This window comes from Delphinus delphis, chromosome 21, assembly GCF_949987515.2.
Source record: "Delphinus delphis chromosome 21, mDelDel1.2, whole genome shotgun sequence".
NCBI lineage: Eukaryota > Metazoa > Chordata > Mammalia > Artiodactyla > Delphinidae > Delphinus > Delphinus delphis.
Window position 1 is genome coordinate 5,152,078 of NC_082703.1, and position 14,578 is coordinate 5,166,655.

Genomic DNA, 14,578 nt, shown 5'->3' on the forward strand with positions numbered 1-14,578 from the left:
GAATATAATATTGTAAAAATAGTATTCAATTTAATTAAAACATTCATCTACCAATCAGAAAAAAATCAGAGTTGATTATAAGAAGTTAAAATCAGTGTAACTTTGAAGGTTCTATTGAAACAATGAATACAATTCAAGAAAGTTGTTGCAAAAACATTCCAAAGGAGGAAAAATGCTTGATCATATAATAACTTACTCACCCCAAACTAGTATTCACATGAGATCTTCAAATGTTAGCTAAAAATTACTCCCTATAGTGCATGCAAGAGCACTTGATTACATATTGCCGAACATAAAAAAATGAGCTGTATAAAAATTACTTAAAAGTAATGTTGCTGTTAAAAAGAGGTGTGGAGGTCATTAAAAACAAATATTGCTGGAATATTGCTAATATACCTGTTAAAAATTGTCCACACTTGTAAATAGAGAAAATTGGAGAACCACATTTCTTTTCAATGTCATTTCTGAACATTCATTAAAGGACCCATCTAAGGGAAACCTAAAGGTTATTTAATTATTTAAGGAATGTACTTTGTATAACTTGCTAGTCAGTACTGATAAGAGCCTAGATTTTGTGAACTTATATGTTAACATAGTTTTTGTCTGGCCGGTATGTAAATGAGTTTTGTCTGATTGAAATGATAACCCGAAATTACGGTTTTATTACTCTATAGGACATTAGCAGATTTTACTTCGAACCTAACAACTGTATTTCAACATTCTTTCACCTAATGCCTCTAAAGTAGGGTGATTCCCAAGTGGCATCAAAAATTTAACTTGGCTGATTCTCCATTTCTCTGAGTTTTTTTCTTCTCATTTTGGTTTTTTGTTGCTTTGTTTTTGTTTCTGATTCTTGACCAAGTCAGTAAGTCTGCTCATGATGTGTATATATTTGTGAGTGCTTGTATATATGCATATACACATGTGTATACACATACAATTTTGCTTAGTTTATATATTACAGAATGGCTATACCTTTGGGTTGTATTAACTTGTTCATTTTTGTCACTTTAAAAAGAAAATGAGTGTGACTGTAAGGGATTGTATTAGGTGTGTATGAGTTTTTAGGCTGCTAACTAGCTTCTGTATGAGAGGCAGAAATAAATTATCTACCTTTACATCTTTCTGAAATATAACTTAATTGGTTTAAAAATTATAATTACTACAATTAGGACATGCCAGTAGCAATAATGGCAGAAGACAATTATGTCTCAGGATAATAGGATGTGTAATTGCTTCTCAAAAGACAAAACTGTTTTATCCTAATGCTATATCTGGTTGTTTCAGAATATGAAAGAGGACAGTGAATGTCAAGGCTTGAATGAATATGGAAAATTATAGACATTTTGTGCAAGGTAACCTTGGTTTTGTTGATAATACCTATGCACAAGAAAATAATGATTCTGAAAAAAATTTAGCAACAATTGTTCAATTTTGGTGGGGTCATTCATAAGATAATTTAACAAATATCCTTGTGAATACCATAAAGCCTCATACTATATTGATGCAAAATTAGAATTTGGGTTTTTAAAAATTGTATACATGGAAATTGCTTGTGAAGTATTCAGTTTGCTCTTTACAGTGGTAGTCCAAGGTTTTTGTTTACTTTCTATAAATTTACCTGGATGGCAGAGATTCCATATTTCACCAGAATAATTTTCTATGCTTTGTATTATGTAAATGGTTATTTTTAAAAACCTCCCTGTTTTTTGAAAGAGCTAAAGTTCCCTATAATTTTAGTACCTTTTCCTATTTTATGCAAGCTCTTGCACTGTCACTTTGATTAACAGGGAGTTAAGCAATTTTTACTAGATAACCAATAATCCTTTTTAATTAAGTAACCACCTTGGACAACTCTGGTGACTTTACCTTACCAAGGTCAGAGTCTAAAGTCAAAAATATTTTTTTTTCTTCATGATTTTAATAATACCTAAAACTATCTTTGAGGTTTCTGAGATTGCCATCAGAAAATAACAGATTTGTTCTCTTATCTCATAAATATAAGAATGCTAGAAATAATTACAATTTGTTTGGTATTCTCCATTATTTATTTATTTTTGTAAGATATTAGTTTTTTAATGAAAACTCATCATATTGTAATGGCTTTTTACAAAATAAGAGAAACTATTGTTCCTAATTGCAGTTGGGAAGAATTTTACAATATCTTTCTTTTTTTAATTCATTTTTAAATTTAAGTAGTTAATTTACAATGTTGTGTTAGTTTCAGGTGTACAGCAAAGTGATTCAGATATATACATATGTTTTCTTTTTCAGGTTCTTTTCCATTATAGGTTGTTACAAGACCTTGAATATAGTTCTCTGTGCTGTACAGTAGGTCCTTGTTGTGTACCTAGTTTATACATAGTAGTGTGTATACTGTAATCCCAAACTCCTAATTTATGATATTCTCCATTATTTCCTAACAGATAGCAATGTAAGAGCTGCATAGGAAGAACTGTCAAAGAAATTCAGCCAGCCTTCCCTAGGTTAATTTTAAGTGTTATTAATATAAGCATAACTAATGTTCTTAGCATAAATGTTTCATATATTGTACATGTAACTAGAATGGATTGAATGCTTGTAGAAACTCAAGTCCACTTCTCTTCATAATATTTTCTTATCCTCAAGAGAAACTTTGATCAAACTCTTAATAAATAGTTATTATCACACCCCTGTCTGCAAAATAAGAGATTTTGCTTTTCTCCATTCCCATACTATTGATGACTCTAATAAATGAACCATTCAAACTTTTCAGGCTTTTGATCAACTGGTAGTTTGTGCTTTTCTCTAATGTTTACCTAAAGTTTCTGCTTTCAGGTACAGGATAGAAACTAGGTCTTCACTGACATGTAGAAAGGATCATATCAGGTATTCTACACTATTTGAATTCAAGAATTAGACTCACAGGTACAGGATACGGTGCTTAAGCTGATACTGAGGAGACAATTTCAGAACACACCATATGGCTGAATTAGGCTTTATTGGAATCCTTTATATCCAGGAATATAATGCCATATGAAAGCAAACTGCTAACTCAAAATCCAGGGGAATAAGAATCAATTATACAGGGCTAAATTAAATAATGAGAAAAATTAACTGTGGTTATACATTTCAGATGATATATCAGAAAGCCCTTTTTCTTTCTTCTTGATGCATTTCTAATCCTCAGTTTATTAGCTATGCTTTTATAAACTGAAATGAAACATTTTAAAACTAGGAACTGGTTCTCACTAGTGCCCTCAAATTCAGAAACAATACATTTACTGTTCCTTCACTTTTTATGGCAATGCAATTATTTATAGGCTCAATAATGGTCCACCATTACCCTCCTACCATAAATAACTAGAAAACTAGACAAATTATAGAAAACAACTATTTTTACACATTGGACTATAGGCAGAACAAGACTATGATCTCTGAGAAAAAAATAAAAAACAAATGAGGTGAGCCCTCCTATTTTCCAGGCTCTTTGCTTGGAGGCAATTTCCTGATTAAGGTGTAGTGAGGAGGAACCCAAACACAGTTGGGAAATCTTGTTGAGTAAAGGAGATAGGGATTCAAGTATGTGAAGGTTAGGAGGCTGTGGAACCTAGAATTTGCTGGGAAGACTATTCTAGAGGAGAGAACTACAAATGAAAGAGTTCTATAAACCTACATAGGAACTGCCTTCTGTCTTTGGCTGAATACAATCTGCACCTGCACAGGGCTAACATCCATAAGACTGAACAAGAACTACTTCCAGAGGAAAAAAATTAGCAAGGAACTATAAGATGAATAGTTCCAGAAATCATACAACATGGAAATCATACAAGGTCCTATCAGCGTGAATGTACAGGCCATGTTGAATGAACAGAATATTCAATAGAGACCATAGAAGGGTCACAACTCAGAACTGGGGCAAATTTAGCCTAAAGTAAAATTTAGACCCTAAAATATTTACTCTATGCCTTCAAAGAGCTTAACAACAAGTCTTGAAAGTTTAAAATGATCTGCAAGTCTACCCAACAAAGAATTGAAGGTAATGATCAAAGAACTCAGGAGAAGATTGGAAGAAAAAAGTGAAAAGTTAGAAGTTTCTAAAAAAGAGTTAGAAAATATAAGGAACAACCAAACAGAGATGAAGAATACAATAACTGAAATAGAAAACATACTAGAAGAAATCAATTATAGACTAATTGATACAGAGGAGTGGATCAGTGAGCTGGAAGACAGAGTAGTGGAAATCACTGATGCCGAACAGAAAAAAGAGTAAGAGGAAATGAGGAAAGTTTAAGAGACCTCTGGTACAATATTCTGTGCACTAATATTCATTTTATAGAGATCTCGGAAGGAGAAGAGAGAGAGAAAGGGACTGAAAACATATTTTAAAACGTAATAGCTGAAACAAATCCCTAACCTGGAAAAGGAAGCAGACATCCAAGCACAGGAAGCTGAGAAAGTTCCAAATAGGATCAACCCAAAGAGGACTACACCAAGACACACTGTAGTGAAAATGGCAAAAATTAAAGACAAAGAATATTAAAAGCAAAAGGGGGAAAACAACAAATTACATACACGAGAACTCCCATAAGACTATTAGCTGACTTTTCAGCAGAAACTTTGCAGGTCAGAAGGGGGTGGCACAATATTTTTAAAGTGATGAAAGGAAGAAAAACGACAACCAACAATACTCTAGCTGGCAAGGCTTTCATTCAGATTTGATGGTAAGATCAACAGTTTTACAGGCAAGCAAAAGCTAAAAGAGTTCAGCACCAGCAAGCCACCTTTACAAAAAATGTTAAAGGGACTTCTCTAAATGAAAATGAAAAGGCCACAACTAGAAACGTGAAAATTACAAAACAAAAAATCTCACTGGTTAATGAAAATATATAGTAATGGTAGTAAATCAACCACATATTTATATACATGGAAGGTTAAAAGACAAAAACAGTAAAGTCACTTATATCCACAATGAATAGTAAAGGGATATGAAAAACAAAAATATGTGAAATATGATGTCAAAAATGTGGGGGAAGGGGAGTAAAATGCAGGATTGTTAAAATGTGGTTGAACTTCAGAAATCAGCAATTTAAAATTATATATATATATATATATATATATATAGTTTTATATAAACTTCATGTTAACCACAAACCAAAAATCTATAATAGATACACACACACAAAAAAAGATGTGTGCAAACATAACACTAACTATAGTCATTAAATCAGAAGGTAAGAGAGCAAAAAGAGAAAGTAACAAAAAAGAGAAGTACAAAAACAACCCCAAAACAAATAATAAAATAGCAATAAGTACATGACTATCAATAATTACTTTAAAGGAAAGTGGACTAAATGTTCCAATCAAAAGACACAGAGTAGCTAAATGAATACAGAAACAAGATCATATACATGCTGCCTACAAGAGACTCACTTCAGAGCTAAAGACACACATGGACTAACTGTGAGGGAATAAAAAAGGGTATTCCATACAAATGGAAACAAAAAGAAAGCCAGGATAGCAATAATTATACCAGACAAAATAGACTTTAAAATAAAGACTGTTACAAGAAACAGAGATGATAATATAAATGATGACAATGATAAAAGGATTAGCACAAGATATGAAAACCTTTAAATATGCATGCACCCAACACAGAAGCAATTAAACACATAAAGCAAATATTAACAGACATAAAGGGAGAAATTGCCAGTAACATAATAATAGTGGGGGACTTTAACGGCCCACTTACAACAATGAAGAGATCATACTGACAGAAAATCAGTAAGGAAACACTGGCCTTAAATAACACATTAAAACAAAGAGACTTCATAGATATATATAGAACATTCCATCTAAAGCAGTAGAATACACATTCTTTTCAAGTGCACAGGGAACATTCTCCAGGACAGATCACATGCCACAAAAAAAAGATACTAGGCCACAAAACAAGTCCGGGTAAATTTAGTTGAAATCATATAAAGCATCTTTTCTGACCACAAGGTGATTGAGACTAGAAATTAACTATGAGGGAAAAAAAAAAACCAAATGTGGAGCCTGAATAATATGCTGCACAACAAAAATGTATCACTGAAGAAATCAAATAAGAAATTTTAAATGCTTGGAGACAACGAAAATTAAAACACTATAATTGAAAATCCATGGGATGCAGCAAAGGTAGTTCTAAGAAGGAAAATTATAATGATACAAGCATACCTCAGGAGACAAGAAAAATCTCAAACAACTTAAACTTACTTAACAACTTAACAACTTAACTTAAACAACTTAAACTCCTTTAGTTACTTAAAGGAACTAGAAAAAGAAGAACAAACAAAATCCAAAGTTATTTGAAAGAGTGAAATCATAAAGATCAGAGCCAAAATAACTAAAATAGGGACAAAAAAAAAAACCCACACACAATAGGAGAGACCAATGAAACAAGAGCTGGTTCCTTGAAAAAGAAACAAAATTAATAAACCTTTAGCCAGACCCATCAAGAAAAAGAAGAGAGAGGGCCCAAATCAATAATACCAGAAATGGAAAAAAAAGTTACAACTAATACAACAGAAATACAAAGGATCATAAAAGATATTCCAAAAATTATATGACAATGAAATGGACAAAGTCCTAGAAATGTACAATTTCCCAAGACTGAATAAGGGGTAAAAACAAAATCTGAACAGACCAATTACCAGTATGAAACAGAATCAGTAATTTAAAAACACTCCCAACAAACAGAAGTCCAGGACTAGATGGATTCACAGTAAAATTCTACCAAACATTTGTAAGAGAGTTAACAGCTATTTTGCTCAATTATTCTAAAAAATTGCAGAGAAAGAAATGTACCCAAAATCATTCTAAGAGGCCAGTATCACCCTGATACCAAAACCAGACCAAGATATCACACACGAAAAAGAAAATTACAAGGAAATATCACTGACAAACATAGATGCAAAAATCCTCGACAAAATATTAGCAAACCAAATCCAACAATATATGAAAAGGATCATACACCATGGTGCAGTGGGAATGTAATCCAGAGATACAAAAATGGTTCAATACCCACAATTCAATCAATGTGATACACATATTAACAAATTTAAGAATAAAAATTATATGATTATCTCAATACCTGCAGAAAAATCTATGGACAAAATTCAATGCCACTTATAATACAAACTCTCAGCAAAGTGGGAATAGAAGGAATATACCTCAATGTAATAAGGGACATACATGCTAATTCCACAGCTAACATCATACTCAATGGTGAAAAGCTCAAACCATTTCCTCTAAGATCAGGAACAAGACAAGAATGCCCCCTCTCACCACTTTTATTCACCATAGTATTGTAAGTCCTAGCCAGAACAATCAGACAAGAAAAAAATAAAAGAAATCCAAATTGAAAAGGAAGAAATAAAACTGTCACTGTTTGCAGATGACATGATATTATGTATAGGAAACCCTAAAAATACCACAAAAACTACTAAAGCTAATTCAGTAAAGATGCATGATACAAAACTAATATACAGAAATCTGCCCCATTTTTATACACTATCAGAGAATTTTTTTTCAAAATTCCAATTTCAGTTGCATCAAAATAATATAATACCTAGGAATAAATCTAACTAAGGAGGTAAAAGACCAGTACTTAGAAAACTGTAAGACACTGATGAAAGTAACTGACGACAATACAAACAGATGGAAAGATGTACTGTGTTCACGGATTGGAAGGATATTGTTAAAATGTCCATACTACCTAAAGCAATCTACAGATTTAATGCAAGCCCTATCAAGATACCCATGACATATTTTCACTGAAATAGAACAAATAATTCTAAAATGTATATGGAACCCCAAAAGACCCCAAATAGCCAAAACAATCTTGAGAAAAAGAACAAAGCAGGATGTATAACTCTCCCTGATTTCACACTATATCACAAAGCAACAGTAATCAAAACAATATGGTACTGGCATAAAAAAGACACAAAGATTAATGGACCCATATAGAGAGCCCAGAAGTAAACCAACACACTTATGGTGAATTAATCTATCACAAAGGAAGCAAGAATAGACAATGGTAAAAAGACATCAATAAGTGATGTTGGGAAAACTGGACAGCTGCATGTAAAATAATTAATTTAGAACATTTTCTCATCCCATAGACAAAAAATAAACTGAAAATGGATTAAATACCTAAATGTAAGACTGGAAACCATAAAACTTCTTGAAGAAAACATAAAAGAATGCTCTTTGTCATAAATTGTAGCGATAATTTTTTTTGGTCTGTAACCTAAGGCAAAGGAAACAAAAGCAAAAATAAACAAACAGGACCTAATTAAACTCAAAAGCTTTTGCACAGCAAGGAAACCATTGACAAAATGAAGAAAACCTACTGAAGGGGAGAAAATATTTACAAATGATATGACCAACAAGGGATTAATATGCAAAATATATACACAGGTCATACAACTCAATATCAAAAACCCAAAATACTCAATTAAAAAATGAACAGAAGACCCGAATACATATTTTTCCCAGGAAGACATACAGAAGGCAAACAGGCACATAAAAAGATGCTGAAAATTCATAATCATCAGTTGTAACTTGTCCTTTTTCAATTTTAATTTTATTGACTTGAGTCCTCTGCTTTTCTTTCTTGATGAGTCTGGCTAAAGGTTTATCAATTTTGTTTAACTTCTCAAAGAACCAACTTTTAGATTCATTGATCTTAGCTATTTTTTTCTTTGTCTCTATTTCATTTATTTCTGCTCTGATCTTTGTGATTTCTTTCCTTCTACTAACTTTGGGTTTTGTTTGTTCTTCTTTCTCTAATTCCTTTAGGTGTAAGGTTAGATTTATTTGAGATTTTTCTTGTTTCTTGAGGTAGGTTTGTATTGCTATAAACTGCCCTCTTAGAACTGCTTTTGCTGCATCCCATAGGTTTTGGATTATTATGTTTTCATTGTAATTTGTCTCTAGGTATTTTTTGATTTCCTCTTTGATTTCTTCAGTGATTTCTTGGTTATTTAGTAGCATATTGTTTAGCCTCCATGTGTTTATATTTTTTACAGTTTTTTTTCCCTGTAATTGATATCTTGTCTCATAGCATTGTGGTCAGAAAAGATGCTTGATATGATTTCGATTTTCTTAAATTTACTGAGGTTTGCTTCATGACCCAAGGTATGGTCTATCCTGGAGAATGTTCCATGAGCACTTGAGAGGAAAGTTTATTCTGTTGCTTTCAAATGGAATGTTCTATAAATATCAATTAAGTCCCTTTGGTCTATGTGTCATTTAAGGTCTGTGTCTTTACTGGTTTTCTGTCTGGATGATCTGTCCATTGATGAAAGTGGGGTGTTACAACCCCCCACTATCATTGCATTATTGTCGATTTCTCCTTTTATGGCTGTTAGCATTTGCCTTATATTTTGAGGTGCTCCTATGTTGGGAGCATATATATTTACAATTGTTATATCTTCTTCTTGGATTTATCCCTTGATCATTATGTACTGTCCCTGCTTTGCCTCTTGTAACATTCTGTATTTTAAAATCTATTTTGTCTGGTATGAATAGTGCTACACCAGCTTTCTTTTGATTCCCATTTCCATGGATTATCTTTTTCCATCCCCTCACTTTCAGTCTGTATGTGTCCTTAGATCTGAAGTGGGTCTCTTGTAGACAGCATATATATAGGTCTTGTTTTTATATCTATTCAGCCATTCTAGGTCTTTTGGTTGGAGTATTTAATATATGTACATTTAAGGTAATTATTGATATGTATGTTTTATTGCCATTTATTAACTATTTTAGATTTTTGGGGGGTCTTTTTTCTCCCTTTGTCTTTTGTTCTCGTGTTGTGATTTGATGTCTATCTTTAGTGATGTGCTTAGATTGCTTTTTCTTTTTTGTCTGTGTATCTATTGTAGATTTTTGTTGTGTGGTTCCCATGAGGTTTCGATATAGCAGTCTATATGTATACCAGACTGTTTAAAATTGTTGATCTCTTAGTTTCAAATGCGTTTCCAATATCCTGTATTTGTACTCCCCTCTTCTCACAATTGCTTGTTTTGATATCATATTTGTGTGTGGATGAATTCCTACCTTTACTTTATGTTTGCCTTTAATGGTGAGCTTCTCCATTCATAATTTTCTTTTTTCTTGTTGTGGCCTTTTCTTTTCCGCCTAGAGAATTTTCTTTAGGATTTTTTTAATGCTGGTTTGGTGGTGCTGAATTCTCTTAGCTTTTGCTTGTCTGGAAAACTTTTGATTTTTCCATCAAATCTGAATGAGAGCTTTGTTGGATAGCATATTCTTGGTTGTAGGATTTTCCCTTTCATCATTTAAAATATGCAGAGCCATTCCCTTCTGGCCTGCAGAGTTTCTGCTGAAAAATCAGCTGATAGCCTTATCAGGGTTCCCTTGTGTGTTATTTGTTGATTTTCCCTTGTGGCTTTTAATATTTTTTCTTGCCTTTAATTTTTATTTGTTTCATTAATATGTGTCTCAGTGTGTTAATCCTTGGGTTTCTCTTGTATGGGATTCTCTGCATTTCCTGGACTTGAGTGACTGTTTCCTTGCTAAAGTTAGAGAATTTTTGGCTATAATCTCTTCAAAAATATTCTCAGGCCCTTTCTCTCTCTCTTCCTATCCTGGGACCCCTTTAATGCAAATGTTGGTGCATTTAATGTTGCGCCAGAGGTCTCTTAGACTGCCCTCATTTCTTTTCATTCTTTTTTCTTTATTCTGTCTTGTGGCAGTGATTTCTACCATTCTGTCTTCCAGCTCACTTATTCGTTTTTCTGCCTCAGTTACTCTGCTATTGATTCCTTCTAGTGTATTTTTCATTTCACTTATTGTATAGTTCATCTCTGTCTGTTCTTTAAATCTTCTAGCTCTTTGTTAAACATCTCTTGTAATTTCTTGGTCTGTCCCTCCATTCTTTTTCTGAGATCCTGGATGATCTTTACTATCATTACTCTGAATTCTTTTTCAGGTAGTTTGTCTATCTCCACTTCATTTAGTTGTTCTTGTGGGTTTTTATTTTGCTCCTTTGTCTGGAACATTTTTCTCTACTGTCTCCTTTAGTCTAGAAATACACCCACACACCTATGGTCAATCTACGACAAATGAGGCAAGAATATACAATGGAATAAAGACAGTCTTTTCAGTAAGTGGTGTTGGTAAAACTGGAGAGCTACATGTACAAGAATGAAATTAGAACATTCTTTAACATCATACACAAAAATAAACTCAAAATGGATTAAAGTCCTAAATATAAGACCAGATACTATAAAACTCTTAGAGGAAAACACAGGCAGAACACTCTTTGACATAAATCAGAGCAAAATATTTTTTGAGCCCTCTCCTAGAGTAATGGAAATAAAAACAAAAATAAACAAATGGGACCTAATTAAACTTAAATGCTTGTGCACTGCAAAGGAAACCATAAACAAAATGAAAAGACAACCCACAGAATGGGAGAAAATATTTACAAACAAAGCTACCAATGAGGGATTAATCTCCAAAATATACAAACAGCTCATGCAGTTCTATGTCAAAAAAGCAAACAACCCAATAAAAAATGGACAGAAGGTCTAAATAGACATTTCTCCAAAGAAAACACACAGATGGCCAAACAGCACATGAAAAGATGCTCAACATCACTAATTATCAGAGCAATGCAAATCAAAACTACAAAAGGTATCACCTCACACCGGTCAGAATGGCCATCAACAAAAAGTCTACAAACAATAAATTCTGGAGATGGTGTGGAGAAAAGGGAACCCTCCTACACTGTTGGTGGGAACGTAAATGGGTACAACCACTGTGGAGAACAGTATGGAAGCTACTTAAAAAATGAAAAGTATAACTACCATATGATCCAGCAATCCCATTCCTGGGCATATATCCAGAGAAAACCATAATCCGAAAGGATACATGTACCCCAATGTTCACTGCAGCACTATTTACAATAGCCAAGATTTGGATGCAACCTAAATGTCCATCTAGAGAAAAATGGATAAAGAAGATGTAGTACATATATACAATGGACTATTACTCAGACATAAAAAGGAACGAAATAATGCCATCTGCAGCAACATGGATGGACCTAGAGAATTTTCATATTAAGTGAACTAAGTCAGACAAAGAAAGATAACTATCATATGATATCACTCATATGTCTAATCTAATTTTTAAAATGAAACAAATTCTTATTTGAAAAACAGAAACAGACTTACAGGTATCAAAACCAAACTTATGGTTACCAAAGGGGAAACATGGTGGGGAGTGATAAGTCAGGAGCTTGGGATGAATATACACACACTACTATATATAAGATAGAAAACCAGCAAGGATCTGCAGTGTAGCACAGGGAACTCTACTCAAGATTCTGGGAAAACGTATACAAGAAAAGAATCTAAGAAAAGAATGAGTATATGTACATGTATAACTGAATCAATTTGCTGTACACCTGAAATTAACACAACATTGTAAATCAACTATACTCCCATAAAATTAAAATTAAAAAATAAATGTAAAAAATTGTTAATGATCAGAGAAATGCAAATCAAAACCACAATGAGATTATCACCTCACACCCGTCAAATGTTTATCATCAAAAGTCTACAAATAATAAATGCTGGAGAGGGTGTGGAGAAAAGGAAACCATAGTGCACTGTTGGTGGGAATGTATTTTGCTACAGCCACTGTGGAAAACAGTATGGCGGGTCTTCAAAAAACTAAAAATAGAATTACCATGTAATCCATCAATTCCATACCTAAATATACATGCAAAGAAAATGAAAACACTAATTCAAAAAGATATATGCACTCCAGTACTCATAGCAGCATTATTTATGATAGCTAAGATACAGAAGCAACCTAAGTGTCCATCAACAGATGAATGGATAAAGAAGATGTGGTACATATATACAATAGAGTAGTACTCAGCCATAAATACAAGTGAAATTTTGCCTTTTGTGACAACATGGATGGACCTTGAGGGTATTACACTTAATAAGTCAGAAAGAGAAAGACAAATACTATATATTATCACATATATGGAATCTAAAATATGAAATGAGTGAACATAACAAAACAGAAACAGGTATAGAAAACAAACTAGTGGTTACCAGTGGGGATAGGGAAGTGGGGAGGGGAAAGAGAGGCACAGGTGATTAAGAATATATGTAAAATAAATAAACTACAAGTATATATTATACAAGCAAAGGGACTATAACCAATATTTTATAATAACTTTAGAGTATAATCTATAAAAATGTTGAATCACTCTGCTGCATACGTGAAACTTTTATAATATCATAAATCAACTACACCTCAATAAAAAATGTATGTAGATCCCGAGCCCTCGATAAGACGGAACATAACTTCCTACTTTTTAAGTCTGGTATATACATAGTGACTTTTTCAATAAAGTGCAAAATGGAAAGAGGGGGAAAAGAGTAATTTTACAGTGAGAAATCTGGAAACATTACCTCAGCCAGGTAATCAAGGTTAATGTCAACATGCACATATACTTGATATGATGAAAGGGCACTTTACCTGTGCATTTTCCTCCCAAGAACACATAAACCCAATCTAATCACAAGAAAAACATTACACAAATCCAAATTGAGGGACATTCTACAGAATATCAACCAGTTCTACTCCAAAATGTCAAGGCCATCAAAAACAAGGAAATTCTGAGAAATTGTCAAGAGGAGCTTAATAAATGTCCTGTGGTATTCTGAGTGGAATCCTGCAAAAGGACACTAGGTAAAAAGCCAAGGAAATCCGAATGAAGCATGGACTTCAGTTAAAAATAATGTATCAACATTGCTTCACTGATTATAGCAAATGTACCATACTGTTGTTAGATGTTAATAATAGGGGTGTTGCTTAGCGGTGAGGTGTTCAATATGGGCAACAGGGAAATCTGGGGGTCGATAGCATGGTGGTGATGGTTGTGCAACTCTATAAATTAATCAAAAGCAATGAATTGTACACTTACCATGGGTGAATTTTATGGCAAATGATACCTCAATAAGGCTGTTTTAAAATGCATTGGTTGGTATATTGGCAAAATGAGTACAAGCATAAAAAATAATTTTTAAAACACTTAAAATATTTAGTTATAATTACCATTTCAGGACCACACACAGTGCCATCTTCTACAAATGTTTGATCTCTGTCTTCAGGGCTTTCAACTGTGGTCAGTGTATTTCTAGGTGGCCTCCCTGTGGTTAGAAATGTTGATGTACACAGGTCATCTCGTACATGTGTATAAATCACAGATAAATTTCGGCGTCTTACTAAAGCTTTGTGAGGCCAGGAACAAACTAATTTTCCACATAACACATGGCTAGAAGCATAATGAAGAAGAAAAGTTTCTTATTATTTACAGAAATAATGTAGATTGCTGATATAGCTAAATTTTTAAAGTATTTTACTAACTTAAATCCACATTTCAAAAATTTTCTCTAAGTAAATTTTTTTGAGCACACTGACTCATGTATGATGTGGCTCTTTTTGTTTTGTGCAGAAATGTAGCAAGGGAAAAATTAATCATTTTTGCAATCTGACAGCCATGATCTGGTCT

The 14,578-nt window shown here is 33.0% G+C and overlaps 1 protein-coding gene across 6 annotated transcripts in view; it reads right to left on the reverse strand.

Annotated features, from left to right (window-relative positions):
- Positions 1 to 14,578, reverse strand: part of LOC132417749 (disintegrin and metalloproteinase domain-containing protein 5-like) — a 143,994-nt gene that overhangs the window by 38,840 nt on the left and 90,576 nt on the right. For all 6 annotated transcript variants that reach the window (XM_060001526.1, XM_060001525.1, XM_060001520.2 and 3 more), the window contains one exon: positions 14,122 to 14,341. In XM_060001526.1, coding sequence (XP_059857509.1) covers positions 14,122 to 14,341 — 220 coding nt within the window. The remainder of the gene's footprint in view (positions 1 to 14,121; positions 14,342 to 14,578) is intronic.